The sequence below is a fragment of the Oncorhynchus masou genome, chromosome 1 (genome assembly GCF_036934945.1).
Source record: "Oncorhynchus masou masou isolate Uvic2021 chromosome 1, UVic_Omas_1.1, whole genome shotgun sequence".
NCBI lineage: Eukaryota > Metazoa > Chordata > Actinopteri > Salmoniformes > Salmonidae > Oncorhynchus > Oncorhynchus masou.
In genome coordinates this window covers 51,364,827-51,382,342 of record NC_088212.1, presented here as the reverse complement: position 1 = coordinate 51,382,342, position 17,516 = coordinate 51,364,827, and the positions used below count along the sequence as shown (strand labels likewise).

The 17,516-nt window shown below is 40.9% G+C and overlaps 2 protein-coding genes across 4 annotated transcripts in view; one reads left to right on the top strand and one right to left on the bottom strand.

Annotated features, from left to right (window-relative positions):
* Positions 1 to 373: 373 nt before the first annotated feature.
* LOC135546186 (chromaffin granule amine transporter) lies at positions 374 to 11,930 on the bottom strand. Of its 2 annotated transcripts, XM_064974405.1 has the most exons (16): positions 11,056 to 11,930; positions 9,693 to 9,861; positions 8,983 to 9,319; positions 8,780 to 8,838; positions 8,506 to 8,589; positions 8,285 to 8,377; positions 7,913 to 8,002; positions 7,360 to 7,403; positions 6,886 to 6,946; positions 6,576 to 6,671; positions 6,404 to 6,482; positions 3,490 to 3,541; positions 3,340 to 3,403; positions 3,133 to 3,252; positions 2,841 to 2,974; positions 374 to 2,339 (listed from the first exon to the last, which is right to left on the bottom strand). In XM_064974405.1, the coding sequence occupies exons 2-16, from the start codon at positions 9,817 to 9,819 to the stop codon at positions 2,232 to 2,234; spliced, it is 1,548 nt and encodes a 515-aa protein (XP_064830477.1). In that variant the 5' UTR covers positions 9,820 to 9,861; positions 11,056 to 11,930; the 3' UTR covers positions 374 to 2,231. The 2 variants fall into 2 exon arrangements, with proteins under 2 accessions (XP_064830477.1, XP_064830486.1); XM_064974414.1 differs by having other exon boundaries at positions 9,693 to 11,930.
* Positions 11,931 to 16,624: 4,694 nt separating this feature from the next.
* LOC135556007 (dickkopf-related protein 4-like) overlaps positions 16,625 to 17,516 on the top strand; it is a 7,048-nt gene continuing 6,156 nt past the window's right edge. The window contains exons 1-3 of one of the 2 annotated variants that reach the window (XM_064988985.1): positions 16,625 to 16,644; positions 16,958 to 17,012; positions 17,150 to 17,272. In XM_064988985.1, the coding sequence (XP_064845057.1) occupies positions 16,640 to 16,644; positions 16,958 to 17,012; positions 17,150 to 17,272 (183 nt within the window). In that variant the 5' untranslated portion in view covers positions 16,625 to 16,639. Of the gene's footprint in view, positions 16,645 to 16,882; positions 17,013 to 17,149; positions 17,273 to 17,516 lie in introns of those variants that run through there. The other variant, XM_064988900.1, reaches the window with a different exon arrangement.

Genomic DNA, 17,516 nt, shown 5'->3' with positions numbered 1-17,516 from the left:
GGTAAAATAAATAAATATAGCCTTGTTATTGTTATTTTATTGCTGCTCTTTCATTTTTTTACTTTATTTTATTTTGTCAATATTTTATTAACTCTTATTTTTCTTAAAACCTCATTGTTGGCTAAGGGCTTGTAAGTAAGCATTTCACGGTAAGGTTTACACCTGTTGTATTCAGCGCTTGTGACAAATATATATATTTTTTGAGCTTACCAACCAAAATTTCAGGGTCAGGCTGTTGAAATTACAGATATTCCCTTTAAGGCAAAGCTATGTTTAATTCTACACTCAAACAGTAAAATCCCTTTGTCAAATAATCTAAGAGAAGTAATGTCTTCTGGCAATGCATGATTAAGCTTGGTTATAATTCCAAAATGTGTCAATGCAATTGATGATGACTTTCATAGCATCTACTGGTAAATTTAATGGAAATCTTCATATCCCAATGCCTTTTTTTATTTGTGTTCTATTGGTTTGACCACAAGTAAAGAAAATGACAGATTTGACTCATTTGGGGAGTGACGATGTCCAGGATAGGTTACTTCACATGTGATATCTCCATTCTTGTACCAGTCTATGAATGACGCAGTTCTGTTTAATTATCAGACACATTTATCTGGAAAGCCAAACCGGTTCCTATTCCGTCATCTCAGAGTAACAGCTTAGGAGTTGCCTGTTGGCCAAGCTTACAGCCTCAGTGGAGGGGAAAAGTCCATCATTGATGGGAAAACACAATATGAAAACATGCATATATTGATTGAGTGAGGAAATAATGTGAAAAATAGTATAAACAGGCAGGTAGCCTAGTGGCATTGGACTGGTAACCGAAAGGTTGCAAGATTGAATCCCCGAGCTGACAAAGTAAATAAAACTGTCGCTCTGTCCCTGAACAAGGCAGTTAACACACTGTTCCTGGGCAGTCATTGAAAATATGAATTTGTTCTTAACTGACTTGCCTAGTTAAAATAAAGGTCAAATTAAAAAAATTAAATGTGGTGTCTCAAATAAAACTTCCACCATTTTGAAATAGCCTCTCACTTGAGTCTTCTGGTGAAACTTTCCTTTATTCAAAATTCAGTATAAAGCTAGAATGTTCCACTTGACCCATTGTACTTTACTTTTTATTTTGTTTTCCAGATACATTTAATAAGACTTAATTTAGCATTTATAACATGCAATCAAATATATACTTTGGCTTTGACAATTTGCTTCGCATCACATGTGCTTGTAGTGGCAATATGTTATTTATGTGGGCCAAAAAGATTTGAGGCATTTGAGACACAATGATGCCAGTCTTGCTCTCTTTATCTCATCTTTGCCTCTTTGTGTTCCTAATTTCCACTCCTTGGTTAGAAGTAAACCAACCCAACACAGAGGTTGTGTCCCAATGGCACCCTAGGCTATTCCCTATATAGTGCCCTACTTTAGACAAGAGCCCTATGGGTTCTGGCCAAAGTAGTGCACTATATAGTAAATAGGGTGCCGTTTGGGACAGAGACAGAGCCTTGCTCCAGCCAAAGAGGAAATTAAAGGTGAGGCGAGATAGCTCTTGCACTATACCAGACAGCAGCCGATTGGCTGATGCAGGGAGACACACTAGAAGAGAGGATATTACACGTTACAGCATTTGAACTAAAATCTCTGAGCTTTTATGAGCTCTGAACAAGCATTGTTCTCTTGTCGAGCGATGTGAATTAAATAATCCGCTTTCATGATCGTGGATAGGTTATATTCAGCAATTAGGAATAGGCCTAGGAATAAGCATTATTCTAGATCTAAACCAATTAGTTATCCGGATACACTGAACATATCTTGACGTTCATATTTAGTACATTAAGCGAAATTATTAACAGAACTCTGACAGAGAGTTACGCAAGCACGCACGCACACGCACACACACACACACACACACACACACACACACACACACACACACACACACACACACACACACACACACACACACACACACACACACACACACACACACACACACACACACACACAATAAAATGCTAAAACTACTGTCCCTATACATACCATATTAAAAACACAGGTGCCATTGTTTGTTATTTCCAGCAATAAGGTCAGAGGTCATTAGGAAACTTTGAATACCGATAAGTGCTAACAAAATGCCTTTTCTAGACATCATGTCAATTCAAAGGCTTTATGAACAATGTCTCTGCTCTTTCACTGTAAAAAAAAGGTGTGTGTTGGGTTGACAAAGGAGCATGTTACTCCTCCGTTTCCTCCTCGCTCTCGTCACTCAAAGGGAACTCTCGACACTCCTTCTGTGTGTTGTAGCTCTTCCTGTGCAGAGGGCATTCCTGGTCTATGATGGCCTACAAGACACATAAGACATTTGTTAAAGATTGCCATGGGCCGTAAGAAATTACCTGATTTCAGGGCATACAATTATTTTACAAGAGTAGGAAATATTCTTTATTTTCATATTTGACTCTTAAACTCCTATTTGTATTATTAAATAATTAATTGGATTTTATAATATTATTATTATTATTAATTTCTAATAATTTATTCCTTATTTTCTGTTATGACTGTATCTTTGAAGTGCATGACCATCAACTTTAAAACCATGATCATAATTATTCGGTAAAGACCCACATCAATAAGAGGCACTATCTTTTCTACAATTATACCTTTGGCTAATACACCTTCCCACTATATGTGAGGGCTGATTCTCTGTTAGCTGGCACTGATACAAACACATTGGATTGCAAACCTCACCTCCTAGGATGTGTTAGAACACGTTGGTCCAGACATTCTGGTGGGTCTGGATTATGACTGGAGCCAGGGGATAGCAAATAGGAAATACCACTCACCATCTTCTCCTCCCTGATGGCAGGATTACGCAGGAAGAAGCACAGTGGAGCATAGAAGATGTTGATGATGCCAATGAATACCATGAGGTAAGGAAATCCAATGGCCCTGACCAAGGAGCCCCCTATCGAAGGACCTGGATCACAACAACACGGGAGACAGAGGATGGTGCTGGGTCAGACAAGCTAGGAAAAGATGAAACGCTGAGACCCCTGGCTGGGTCATACAATTCAAATGATTTATTGTATTTGCTGTATTTGTGTAGAAGCAGACAACAAAGGAATGATCACTCACCAATGGCAAAACCCATGCACAATGCGACATCAGCTATGGCGTAAACACTGCCATAGACCGAGGCATGGCGAATATCCACCAGGTATCCCATTATGGCCATCATAGAGGAGTCCACCATTCCTAATACACACAGCAGACAGTTCATAGTTGTAATGGTGGTTCAGACCATCATTCATGTGGGTTTCTATATAACACATTGGCACCCACCAATAGCAAACCCCAGGCCTGCATTTGGACCAATAAGACCATAGATGTTCTTTGCAAAAGGAACCTATAGGACAAGAAATATGATGGTTATTCATTGAACTACCTTGTGATCTTGCAGAGCCAAAAAAGTGCATAGGAAATAATACTCACGCAAAGGAGACTGATGCCAACAATAAACATCCCAAGCATGGAGCACAGCCACCTGAGGAGAGGAAAATACCTTCTCCTGACTGCGAATCATTAACTTCATCACACACACACACACACACACACACACACACACACACACACACACACACACACACACACACACACACACACACACACACACACACACACACACACACACACACACACACACACACACACACACACACACACAGATTCACACACACAGATTCACACAACCCCTATAGGCTTACATGAGATCTCCTTTACTGAGTGATTAGCATTAAAGAGATGGTGAAATGCTTTTATATATTGATCATTGATACATTACCGGTCAAAGGTTTCGACACACCTACTCATTCAAGGGTTTTTCTTTATTTTGACTATTTTCCACATTGTAGAATATTAGTGAATACATCAAAACTATGAAATAACACGTGTTATCGCTGCAATCCCGATATCGGGATAAGTGTCATCAACAACCGCTGAATAGCATAGCGCTACATACAATAAATATTACTATAAATATTTATATTCATGAAATCACAAGTGCAATATAGGAAAACACAGCTTAGCCTTTTGTTAATCCACCTGTCGTGTCAGATTTTGAAATTATGCTTTACATCGAAAGCAATCCAAGCGTTTGTGTAAGTTTCTCGATCGCACGATGAAACATTAAGTACACTTAGCATCAGGTAGCTCGGTCACGGAAATCAGAAAAGCAATCAAATTAATCGTTTACCTTTGATGATCATTGGATGTTTTCACTCACGAGACTCCCAGTTACACAACAAATGTTCCTTTTGTTCCATAAAGATTATTTTTAGATCCAAAATACCTCCATTTGATTGTCACATTATGTTCAGAAATCCACAGGAAAGAGCAGTCACGACAACGTAGACGAAAATTCCAAATAGTTTCCATAATGTCCACAGAAACATGTCAAACATTTTTTTATAATCAATCCTCAGGTTGTTTTTAAAATATATAATCGATAATATATCAACCGCAAATGTCTTTCACAGTAGGAGAGGGGAAAACAATGGCTGTCCAAATTCTGTTGCACGAGCAAAACTCATGTGACCACTTGACGCGATGTTATCGTCTGGCTCATTTTTCAAAATTTAAGCCTGAAACTATGTCTGACGACTGTTGACACCTTGAGGAAGCGATATGAAAAGGAATCTGGTTCATTTCCCTTTAAATCCAGCAAAGGGAGGCTATGGAACATGGAGTTTTCAAACTAGAAGCCACTTCCTTCTGTTATACTCACAGACAATATTTTGACAGTTTTGGAAACTTTAGAGTGTTCTCTATCCAATACTACTAATAATATGCGTATATTAGCAACTGAGACTGAGGAGCTGGCCGTTTACAATGGGCACCTTTTCATCCAAGCTACTCAATACTGCCCCTGCAGCCATAAAAAGATATGGAATCATGTAGTAACTGAACATTTGTTAAACAAAATATTAATATATTTTATATCTGATATTCTTCAAAGTATCCACCCTTTGCCTTGATGACAGTTTTGCACACTCTTGGCATTCTCACAACAAGCTCCATGTGGTGGTCACCTGGATTGCATTTCAATTAACAGGCGTGCCTTGTTAAAAGTTTAAATGTGGAATTTATTTCCTTCATAATGCGTTTGAGCCAATCAGTTGTTAAAAAAAGTCCATATTAAGGGAAGAACAGCTCAAATAAGCTAGGAAAAAGGACAGTCCTTCATTACTTTAAGACATGAAGATCATGTTTGAAAGTTTCTTCAAGTGCAGTTGCAAAAAACATCAGGCGGTATGATGAAACTAGCTCTCATGAGGACTGCCACAGGAAAGAAAAACCCAGAGTTACCTCTGCTGCAGAGGATAAGTTCATTAGAGTTACCAGCCTCAGAAATTGCAGCCCAAATAAATGCTTCACAGAGTTCAAGTAACAGACATATCTCATCATCAACTGTTCAGGAGAGACTGCGTGAATCAGGCCTTCATGGTCAAATCATGGTCAAAAAGAAACCACTACTAAAGGACACCAATAATAAGAAGAGACGAGCTTGGGTCAAGAAACACAAGCAATGGACATTAGACCAGTAGACATCTGTCCTTTGGTCTGATGAGTCCAAATGTAAGATTTCTGGTTCCAACCACCATGTCTTTGTGAGATGCTGAGTAGGTGAATGGATAATCTCCGCATGTGTGTTTCCCACTGGGAAGAATGGAGGAGGAGGTCTGAGGGTGTGGGGGTGCTTCACTGGTGACACTGTCTGTGATTAATTTAGAATTCAAGGCACACTTAACCAGCATGGCTACCACAGCAATCTACAGTGATACACCATCCCATCTGGATTGAGTTTAGTGGGACTATCATTTGTTTTTCAACAGGACAATGACCCAACACACCTCCAGACTCTGTAAGTGCTATTTTACCAAAAAGAAAAGTTATGGAGTGCTGCAGCAGATAACCTGGCCTACAAAATCACCCAACCTCAACACAATTGAGATGGTTTTGGATAAGTTGGACCACAGATTGAAGAAAAAGCAACCACCAAGTGCTCAGCATTTGTGGGAACTCCTTCAAGACTGTTGGAAAAGCATTCCAGGTGAAGCTTGTTGAGAGAATGCCAAGGGTGTGCAAGTCTGTCAACATGTCATAAGGTGGCAACTTTGAAGAATCTAAAATCTAAAATATATTTTGCTTTGTTTAACAGGTGTTTTGTTAGTACATGATTCCATATGTGTTATTTCATAGTTTTGATGTCTTCACTATTATTCTAAAATGTAGAAAATTGTAAAAAATTAAGAAAAACCCTTGAATGAGTAGGTGTGTCCAAACTTTTGACTGGTACTGTATATAGGAGCAAATAGAAGCTAACAGGAAAGGATCAACGAAAACCTACCTTCCCATTTTGTTAGCCAACAAACCAAATAAATTGGTGCCAATAAGGTAAGAAATGCTTGCTGGTAGGAAAGCCATACCTATAAATAAAACGCAAATCACTGTCAGACACAGGAAAGAGGATTGCCATCTAAAATATTAATTGTAAAGAAAAAGACAACACAGGAACGTACCAAGCTGCCATTTGGGAGAGCACATGGTCTGCATCATCCAGATGGGAAGTGTGGGTTCCAGAATGGCAACTCCCATGTTGGCGAAGCACAGAGAGCCTGAAACCAAAGCACCAAGGTCAGCTCACTTCTGTTTTATGACTATGTATGCTTCCCAAATGGCAATGTAATCCCTATTTAGTGCACTACTTCACCCATAAGGCCTGGTCAAAAGTAGTGCACTAAAAGGGAATAGGGTGACATTAGGGACACTTCCTCTGTGTTTAGCCGTCTTCTCTGGTTTGTTATTCTGACAGTCAAGGCCCAGTCTCACCTGCGCTTATGAGAATGTAGGGGTCCTTCAGTAGGGTCAGCAAAGGAGTGCCCTCCACACTCTGTAAGTTAATGTGAAATGTTAAGCCGGAGGAGACAGAAAGAGAAAAAAATGTCTGTTTTTTCTAATGTGAGGGAGTTGTGAAACGTCAACATTCTAAAATAAGACAGCATGTGTAACTTAATGCAATGATGGCTTCTGTTCGGTGCATCTTGAGATTTCTCACATCCTAGCTCCTCGCCTCCTACTCTACAGTATTGGAACAGAAGGTCCAACGTCCCTCGCCTCAGGCTTTCTTCTCTAATGGTTTGTGGAGGTGGGAGGTTGGACATAGCATTTGAGGAATCAAGGAATGATTAATTGAGATGAAGCCCCACTATTTTAAGTGATTGGGAATTGATCAAGTCAGTTATGTTCATTTTGAGAGTGTATTAAAAAAATGAATCTCAAAAGAGATGGTAAAAGTATACTCACTCCTGGTGAAATCTTTGATGGCTGAAGTATAAGAAGTTGTAACGCTGTGTGTATAGAGAGTCGGTCAGTTGGCATTAAGGAACATTCCTAGAATATATCTTGTCCTCTCCGAACAATACAAACAGCTTGCCTGTCTAAACTGTTCATTCTGATTGTTAGCCACAAGAGATAATCTGGTAAAACTTTACGTTACAGTGCCCTTATTACTCTGTAACGGCTCCTGTAATTACAGTGTAACAACAAATATAGTAATTCCTCATATTACACTGAACTAAGCATAACCCTAACCTTAGCACCGACACTAAGCCTAAGTAACCGTAAGTACATTGTAAGTACAGACCGTACTGTACAAGTGCAACGAGAATTGTAATTACTCATTATTACACTGTACTGAGTGATTACGACACTTGTTACACTGTAATTACAGGAATAATTACAATGTAATAAGGTCACTGTAATGTAACATGTAACAGATAAACAGTATTGAAACAGTCAACTGAGATTAAATCAGTTCTTGATATAATATTATAAGAAATATTTTTTATTTGATTACCTCCATCAAATACTGCAAGGAAAGCCAAGATTAAGAAAGGAGCAGTCTTCCCCACAAATTCATACATCACACTGCCAAATGGCGCTCCAACTGTCAAAGACATTTTCAAGAAAAAGTACCTGATTTTACATATATTCCACTTCAAGTTTGTCATGTTGTAGCATAAGACACGTTTCACCATAACCATTTGCTATTTAGCAGATGATTTTATCAAAAGGAACTTACAGTAGTAGTGCATACATACATTTTCATATAGGTGGCCACAGTGGGAATTGAACCAAAAACTTGGGCATTACAAGTGTCTTGCTCTACCAACTGAGCCACACTAGAACACTAGGATCATAGAAAGGGGGAGTAAGGAGAGTAACTCACTGAGGACTCCCATGGCCAATCCACCCAGAGCGATCCCCATGGCTACGCCTCTCTCCTCATCATTTGTGTACACACTGGCCAACATTCCCAGCCCTACAGGAGAAGACGTGCTTTTCACTTAGACATTAAGATGCTAGGACAAAATAGTTCCATTTCTATTGCAACACTGTGGAGTTAGGATATTATTGTGAAACACAAAACACAATGTCCACACACAGTACCTGCCACAGAGGAGAAAGAGGAACCAATTCCCTGAAGAGAGCGAGCAAAAAACAACAAGGCGTATGTACCTGAAAAGGCAAACACTGACAACCACCAGACACAACCTCCGTTACCATGACTGCACTGTGGTAAGATAAAATCAAATCTAAAGATGCCGCATTGGAGTTGCGAAACAGTCATGGTATGTATATTAGAGATCACTACCTCAATTATATCTCATTATCAACTGTGTGTAACAAGTTAGAAGTGTGTGTCAGTGTCAGGCACGCATACTTATTGTTGAAACAAACATGATGATGAAGCCAGCAAACATTGGTATGTGATATCCAACCCTTGGGGAAAAAGAGAAGGATATGATTAGAACCAGTGTGTATTGTATTTCTTCATTTTCAATAAATTAGATATTGAACACTGTCCTAGCTAGCTGTGATTTTGTCACACACAAAAAACACTTGCTGTGAAGCCGGAACATGTACCTGTTGGTCAGGGGACCCACGAAGGGGTTGACTAGAAGCTGCACCAGAGCCTTGGAGGCAAAGAGGAGTCCCACACGAACATTCTCCTTGTCCAAGAAGGCACTGTCCTCCTGGCATGTGCTGCCTTTCACCTGGGTGGAGTTTCTGGAGATGTTGAAGAGGAGGGCCTCAGACAGGTTGCTCTCAGAGCCTCTGAGGCTGTAGGAAGTGTTGTCGTAGAAGGAGTGGACTGAGGCCAATGTGAAGCCCTCCTCAGATGGCCGCTGTGTGCTTGGCTGGATGAAGGGGTCTTGTGTCGGGTGGTCAAGGGCATATAAAAACGTTGGGATGATGGGCACTGTGAGAGAGGAGAGACGACACATTTGGGTTTGGGGGAGACTGTGGACTTTAAAAGGCAGGCGGAAGGAAGAGAGGTCAACCCTTTTGTCTCAGTGCCGGGGAGGCACAGTGGATCTACTCCATGAGGGGGAATGTGGTCGCACTGCTCTCTGTCGCACCAAGTTATTCTCTGTGTGCTCAAGAAGTCAGGCCAGGTAAAGGCAATTGCCATGGTCACGCTAGCTGCACTGTTGGCCCTGCAGCTAAATATTGAAATGTGTGATGTCCCTTTTTCAATGCAGATGTCACTGCCCGATCTAAGGTACACGCCACATGCACTTTTGAAAGTGTGTGTTTGTGTGTATGTGTGTGTGTGGGTTGTCTGGACTCACCGACAACAGTAAGCAGCATGTTATCCAGTAGCAGGGCAACACACACGACCACCAGCACCAGTCTGGAGGAGCCTCTGCTCTGTCGCAGCCACTCCCGCACCCACACCAAGGGGTTGAATAGTGGCATAGCTCTCCACGTTCCCTGGGACAATAGCTACAGAACAGTTCTCTTTTTCGGATGAGAAACAGATATGCTGATTATTAAAACATATTTGACAACATCAACATTTGTTTACCAATTCAGTCACAAGAATATGTCCCCACAACCGTGTCTGTACATTATCGTTACACCACTACATTTGAGTTAGTCCTAAACTAACTACACATAACCTACTCCAGGTATACTCTTTTCATCTGAAAATATAAAACCGTAATCGTAAATGATCCTGAAGGGGTCTCATCTCTCTGAGTGTACTACCTCCAACGTTACCTATCCCTGCCCTGCAGCCACCACTCATGCACCATCCGTTTCAACTTAATAAGCTGGGATGTGGTAGCTAATGGAGTGAACTGGTGGCTGCTTTCTGGATGGTCAGGCATGGTATTTCTGGAGAGACATTTGGCTCCGAGGATTTATTTTTTTCTCTCAGCAATAGGATTAGACTTCCTCCAGGGCCCTCTCCGAATCTTGCCTGCTGTGTTCTGTTCTGATCAAAGTAAAGTGCAGCCTGCTTGCCTGCCGTGGTGCTCACATACTGTAAATAAGGACGGGTCCATATGTTAAACAAACGTCTGATCGCACTGATCATATCTTGTTTTAGCATATGCTTGTCAAGAACAAATGTGCATGGGGCTCAGTACACACAGTACCAATCTTCTGTGAAAATCACGATGTCTTTCAGTAACAGAGGTGATTATGGATTAATTTCTGCAAATTAGGTTTGCAGAGAAATCGAAATAGCTTACTCTTATCTTCAGTCATCCTATGGCAGGGTAGCCTAGTGGTTAGAGTGGTGGACTAGTAACCGAAAGGGTGCAAGTTCAAATCCTTGAGCTGACAAGGTATGAATCTGTTGTTCTACTCCTGAACAGGCAATTAACCCACTGTTCCTAGGCTCTCATTGAAAGTTAGAATTAACTCTTAACTGACTTTCCTTGTTAAACCAAGGTAAAATTACTATATTGACACATCATATAGCCCATGGTTACCATGTGTAACTGGTGGGAACAAACAAATGGATAACATTTCAATTGATTTTGAGTCATATTCCATGCATTATTTGCACCTTTAATGATTACAGAACAAACTATAATTAACATTTCGAAAATTGATTAGCCTCATCCTTCATCAATTTCAGTTAGGTCTATAGTAAAGTATTGAGCATCCCTTAAGTCCAATTCCACCTGAGTCAAGACCTCTTACCTTCAGATACATCCTGCAGATCCACATCAGATACAAGTGGTCATCTCATCCTTCTGTTGCTCTATTTAAGTCCTCTTGTGGCTGCCCTTTTTTCATAGGGTAGTCACAGCCCCCTCACAAACACATGCACGCACGCACACATACTGTACACACTCCGTGACCTGAGCTCACTCTGCGTCACAGGGGGAAGTAATTGTCTACATCTGCTGCTCTTTATTGAGAGGGGTGGGGTGGGGCGGTATAACCTGAGGCTGGTGTTGTTCACAATAAGCTTTATCTGCCATCTCAGCCACATTAACCCTTTTCAAACTGTGGAACAACCTGGTCTTTTCCCCTGGACTGTTTGCATTGCACCTTTGTCCAATTGGCTCTGTCAACAGGTTCCTGTGATGCCAGCGTACCTGGAAGAGAGTCTTGTAAAATGTAAACAAAAGGCAGCACATCCACTTCTCACTGTGTACACCTCCAAACCTGCTGCTGGAAAACCTGGAGCTACTGTTTGTTCACTGGTTGATATGTAAATATCATATCATCAAAGTGTAAAATTGGTCCAATTAGAAAATGAAGGATTTTGAGAACTCCTGAAATCCACACCACTCGCCTCTCTAAAGAATTGTTCACACTGCAGGCCTTAATGCTCAAATCAGTTTTGTTTATCAAATCCGTTTTGAAATACTTACTGTCCAAATATCACGTTACAAGTGACCAAATAGGATTGGTAATTTGCTGACATGGCTATGCTAGTCATAGTAATGACAGGAGTGTGCACAGTGGTGTTGGCTAATTGGTGGTGGTGCTCGTGCTTCCCATCACTCAGAAGTTATGTAGCAAGCTAAGATGACAACAATTCCTGCCATAGACATCTCCCAGTTGCTGTGAATGCTCAAAGAACACCTTTGAAGCACCAAAGGATAAGATGAGTCATTTTTGGCCAGCCAAATCAGTCAACTAGCTAGCTAGGTAGCTGTTTAGCTTCCTAGAACATTCACTAATTTGTTTGTAAGCAATTAACAAGATAATTAGCTACCATATGGTCTTGTCAAACTCTCAACATAGTAGCTAGCAAGCAACAGTATACGCCAAATAAAAGTTAATAAACCACTTGAGGGCAAATAAATCAGATTTTACCATTCAGACACAAATCACCTGGCCTGGAATCAGATTTGTATCTGACTTCAAAGCACCTTGGAAGGTGGTGGGCTGTATAGACTTCAGGGCAGTATAGACTTCAGGAAAAATAACAGATTCTAATCGGATTTGCAAAAAAATTGATTTGAGTCACTTCAAACTGCCAATGTGAACATGGCTTAAAAGTACCATGTGAATCTAAGAGGGCTCCTTTATAGCTTGAATTATTTTCTTTGCATAAATTATAGTCATGTACTGTTACTATATTTCTGTCAGCATGGAATGAATTAGTGGTGTGCATGGTTTTTAGTGGGGTAGGGAGTACTGTGTTTTGATAACTGAAATTCACCTGGAACTGAGCAGGTGCCATTGCCTACAAGCCCGAGGGTAGGCTTTTAAATAGGCAGACCTGCATCAAACAGCCCTAGGTGAGCTGCCTGGACTACAGCAAGTAGTGTGCATGTGTACACATCATGTGAAGAGAGAGAAGAGACAGAGAAAAATTTAATCAAAATCACATTTGAATTGTCAGATGCTACCGAATACAGCGTGTGTAGACTTTGCAGTGAAATGCTTGCTTACGAGCTTTTCCCAACAATGCAGAGTTAGAAATAACAAGGCAACTGTAAGAAAAAACAGTAGACATTGTCCCCAACCCTCCCCTTTGGACCAATTAGTGACAACAATTCAAAGTCGGCTATACTGTAAGTAACAGAACATGTGCCCATTATAGCGCCACCGTGTGGTTGATGGAATGTTCTTGCATATGTTGAGTCTTGACAGTGTTTGCAACATATGTTCCAAATTGTGACCATAACCATGCCCCGGTGAATGTTTATTGCTTAATGATCATGTTGTTTTAGGTAGTAGTCTGGAAAATATTGCATTGAGAGACCTTTGTCCATCTAAGCCACATATCAAGGTTTGTGCAGATCAGTCATTCAGTGCCAGAGGAGTAGCATTTTAAGTGTTTTTCATAAAATTCAAAATGGCAAAAAAATCCATCATGGCGGACCTTATGGATCTTTGAAGCAAATGTGTTCCTTGTGAGTAGAAGGACCAATGTACCACATTTCAGGACTTTAGGTAAAATGGGGTGAGGGGCATGACATTTATAAGTTATAGTTTTAAATCGCTTGTTATAGCGCCACCATCTGGCCAATCCGTGTAATTTTGTAAATGCCGGATCTCTATGGCAAGACACATCATTCACCCAAGTTGAGTCAGAATCAGGCTAGTGCTGTCTAAGATATCTCATGTGACAAACGTACTAACGGACGGAGAATGTGCCGGAGGAGATGGCTGACGTTTTACGTGCTCCTAACCAAATGTGTTTTTGTTCGTTTTTTGCATTATCTGTAAATTATTTTTGTACTTATTCTGTACATGTTGCTGCTACCATCTCTTATGACCGCAAATAACTTCTGGACATCAGAACAGCGATAACTCACCACGAACTGGCAGAAGATTTTTTTTCCATTAACAAGTCCGACGAGCCCGACGTGAAGGACATACTGCTTTCCCGGGAACAGGCCCAAATCCCCATCATTTGCGTGAAGAAAAGATACAGAAAAAGAGGACAGAGATCGGGATGCCTTCTGAGAATTCGTAGGCAATCGAATAAACACTCACTGCCTTCCGTTCTACTAGCTAACATGCAATCATTGGAAAATAAAATCGACGACCTACGAGGAAGATTAAACTACCAACGGGACATTAAAAACGGTAACATCTTATGCTTCACGGAGTCGTGGCTGAACGACGACATTATCAACACTGGCTGGTTAGGTTATACGCTGTATCAGCAGGATAAAACAACATCATCATCTGGTAAGACAAGGGGGGGGTCGGTCTATGTATATTTGTAAACAACAGCTGGTGCACAATATCTGAGGAAGTCTCAGAGGTTTTGCTCGCCTGAGTGCTCGCCTGGCCGCCTGGCCAAACAGAGAAAACAGGGGAGAAGGGCCTTGGTCCAGAGTTCCTCTGTGGAGATGCGAGAACCTTCCAGAAGGACAATTATCTCTGCAGCAGTCCATCAATCAGGCATTTATGGTAGAGTGGCCAGATGGAAGCCACTCCTCAGTAAAAGGCACATGACAGCCCGATTGTTGTTTGCCAAAAGGCACGGTAAGGTCTCTCAAGATTCTCTGGTCTGATGAAACCAAGATTGATCTCTTTGGCCTGAATGTCAAGCATCCCATCTGGAGAAAACCTGGCACCATGCCTAGGGTGAAGCATCGTGGTGACAGTATCGTGCTGTGGGAATGTTTTTCAACAGTAGGGACTGGGAGACTAGTCAGGATCGAGGGAAAGATGAACAGAGAAATAGTACAGAGAGATCCATTGATGAAAACCTTCTCCCGAGTTCTCAGGACCTCAGACTTGGGCGAAGGTTCACTTTCCAAGAGGACAACGACCCTAAGGACATAGCCAAGACAATGCAGGAGTGGCTTTGGGACAAGTCTATGAATGTCCTTGAGAGGCCCAGGCAGAGCCCAGACTTGAACCCGATTGAACATCTCTGGAGAGACCTGAAAATAGCTGTGCAGCGATGCTCCCCATCCAATCTTACAGAGCTTGAGAGGATCTGTAGAGAATAATGGGAGAAACTTCCCAAATACAGGTGTGCCAAGCTGGTATCATCATACTCAAGAAGACTCGGAACTGTAATCAATGTCAAAGGTGCTTCACCAAAGTACTGAGTAAAGAGTCTAATATAAACTTGTTTTTGCTTGGTCATTATGGGCTATTGTGTGTATATTGATGAGTGAAAAAGGGTGAAAAAGAATACGACTGTAACCTAAAATGTTGAAAAATTCCAGGGGTCAGACCACATGAACACCTGACCCTGCAGTTATGGCAACTAAACTTGAAGCAGGAAGAATGATGACAGCGGACACTTGCAATTTCTATTAAGCTATGTTTTGCATATAGAACAAAGGATAACATTTAGGAGAACTATTTGCAGACCACTAGCGGTTCTGGGGGGGGGGGGGCAGTGCCCCTGTCACAACAATTTTGGACCCCCTTGTGGCCCCCCTAAATGTGGAGTATGAAATAATTTTTACATAATTAATTGTTGCTATCTTTCTTTTTTTACATCCATTATTAGACAGAATAGGCAAATAAATTGTTGAATGGTCTTTTGCCTGCTAATGCCTGCAATGCGGTGAAGACAATGATATGACAACAATAACGTCTAATGTAACTGGCCCCTCTTACAGTATAACTGGCCCCAGCTTGGCACCCCCATTTGAAATGGTCTAGAACCGCCACTGTAATGCAGACAGAGAGAAAGGAAGGGGGTGAATCAATATTTATTGAAATAGAATAGGCGCAATGCTCGCTCACCATGGTTGCCTATGCTCGTTGCGCCTTTTCCTTTTCAATGATTGTCATTTTTTGATTGCACCATCACTCAATGGTTGCACCTCCCTACACTTCTTTCCATTATCAATATGTATTTACAGACACTGACTGTAGTTAACTATAGTCTAATCACATTTAATTTCCTTGGAAAGATAACTGCCACGTGACATTCATAGACAGCCTACTCTATTTATTGAGAACACATATACTAGTCGCACCTGATCTCAGACGTCCATCTAGGAGAGGAGAGGTAAACTACATCACCTGAAGCAGCGAATTCTGATAGTTTGTGAAAAATACGACAAAGTTAGGCCTAAACTAACGTAAACCAAAAAATTTGGCCGTTTCCAAATAATCTCCCGGACAAAACAAAGTAATCTGTCTGACCGTCCGCTCCCAACCGCAGCATGAAAAATGCCTACCGCGCCGCAATGATCTCTGTCGGACTCGGGACCCGCAGCTCCCAAATGCGTCCCTCTAGCTCGAGCCTTTGAAATAAGACAATTTGTGCAGGGAGGAGATTCCCAATGGGTGCAGTCACAGTGTCATATATCATTCAATATATCGCCTGATGATATAGATTATTCAATATATTAATTTAACATCATGAAAAGTAGACTAATATATCATTAACATTTGTAAAAAAAAAAAATTGACAGAATCAACCCCTCATATCAGTCCTCTGATCTCGTAAATACCTGCCCTCACTTTGACATGTTTGATTTGTATCTAACAAAAAAGATTAAGCAATTGGGCAAGGAAAAGGTACACAGGACGAAGGTGTTTAACACCATTATTTTTAAAAATTCATTTCAGAGTCAAGTAGCCTACTTAGAGAATAGGGAAATATCAAAATAAGGTGGCGGTAACACATTTATTATAGCCTACTACGTTATTTTAGACAGTTAATATCCTAATTATTATTATTACAGGAGTGATAGATAGGGATCTCAGACCATCAAACAGTTGACAATTCTTCATTTTACGACATTTCCCCCTATAGCCTAAACTAGTCTAGTTCTAAAGAGAGCAGCTTACCATATGTTCCGGTCGGCCAGGATGTAGCTCTCATCCATGTCGACTGATGCGGTTTGTTCAAAGAATATTTCTTATTTATTAAAAATACATTTCAAAGAGCCTCTGTGTGTTGGGAGGAGGGATTGGTGTGGGTTTTGGTGTGCAATGAAAGAAGTAGAAGCTTTACAATGTGCGGGTGGGCCGGTGTAGGGTTATAAGTACCAGGATACACCTGCTCTGCTCAGAGAAAAGTGGGTTCGTCTTCTGTATTAGAGATTTTGCTATTTACAACGGCTGGATATTATATGTGTCATTTTGTTTGGTCAACAATGTGGACAACTACGATCGCTTTGCTTTTCATGTGTTCTCATTGTTTTGTGCGCAGCCTCGACTCCAATGTAATCGGATCCTCTAAAGAAGCGATGGATCCATTGGAACAGGTGAGAGCACCTGCAGTGGATTGACCAGTGATGTTTAGGCTACGTTTTGCAGCTGTGTGGATTCAAGTGATTCAAGTGTCAATCAAGTGTCTCTTTTTTCAGATTGAATTAGGCCAATGTTTTTCTTCGTAATACAGGCGGACCCGCACAGTAGACCGGTGTATGTACAGAATAATGTGAACACACGTCGCAGGGCAGATACATCTTCTCCTCGCCATCACAGGCCAGCTTTTACTGATCAAGAACGCAGTCCGTCAACGGTGAGTGCTATAGTGTGTGAGAGAGAGATAAGAAAGAAGGGATCTGAGAATGTTATCACTGGGTAGTCAAATTAAATCTTAAATAATATAATGTGTTTTTAAACACTTCTACATAAATGTGGATATTAAACATGATTACGGGTAGTCCTGAATGAATCGTGAGTAATGATAAGTGAACAAGTTACAGAGGCATAAATATCATACCACCCCAAAAAAGGATAACTCAAAAGCTTGATGTAATAGT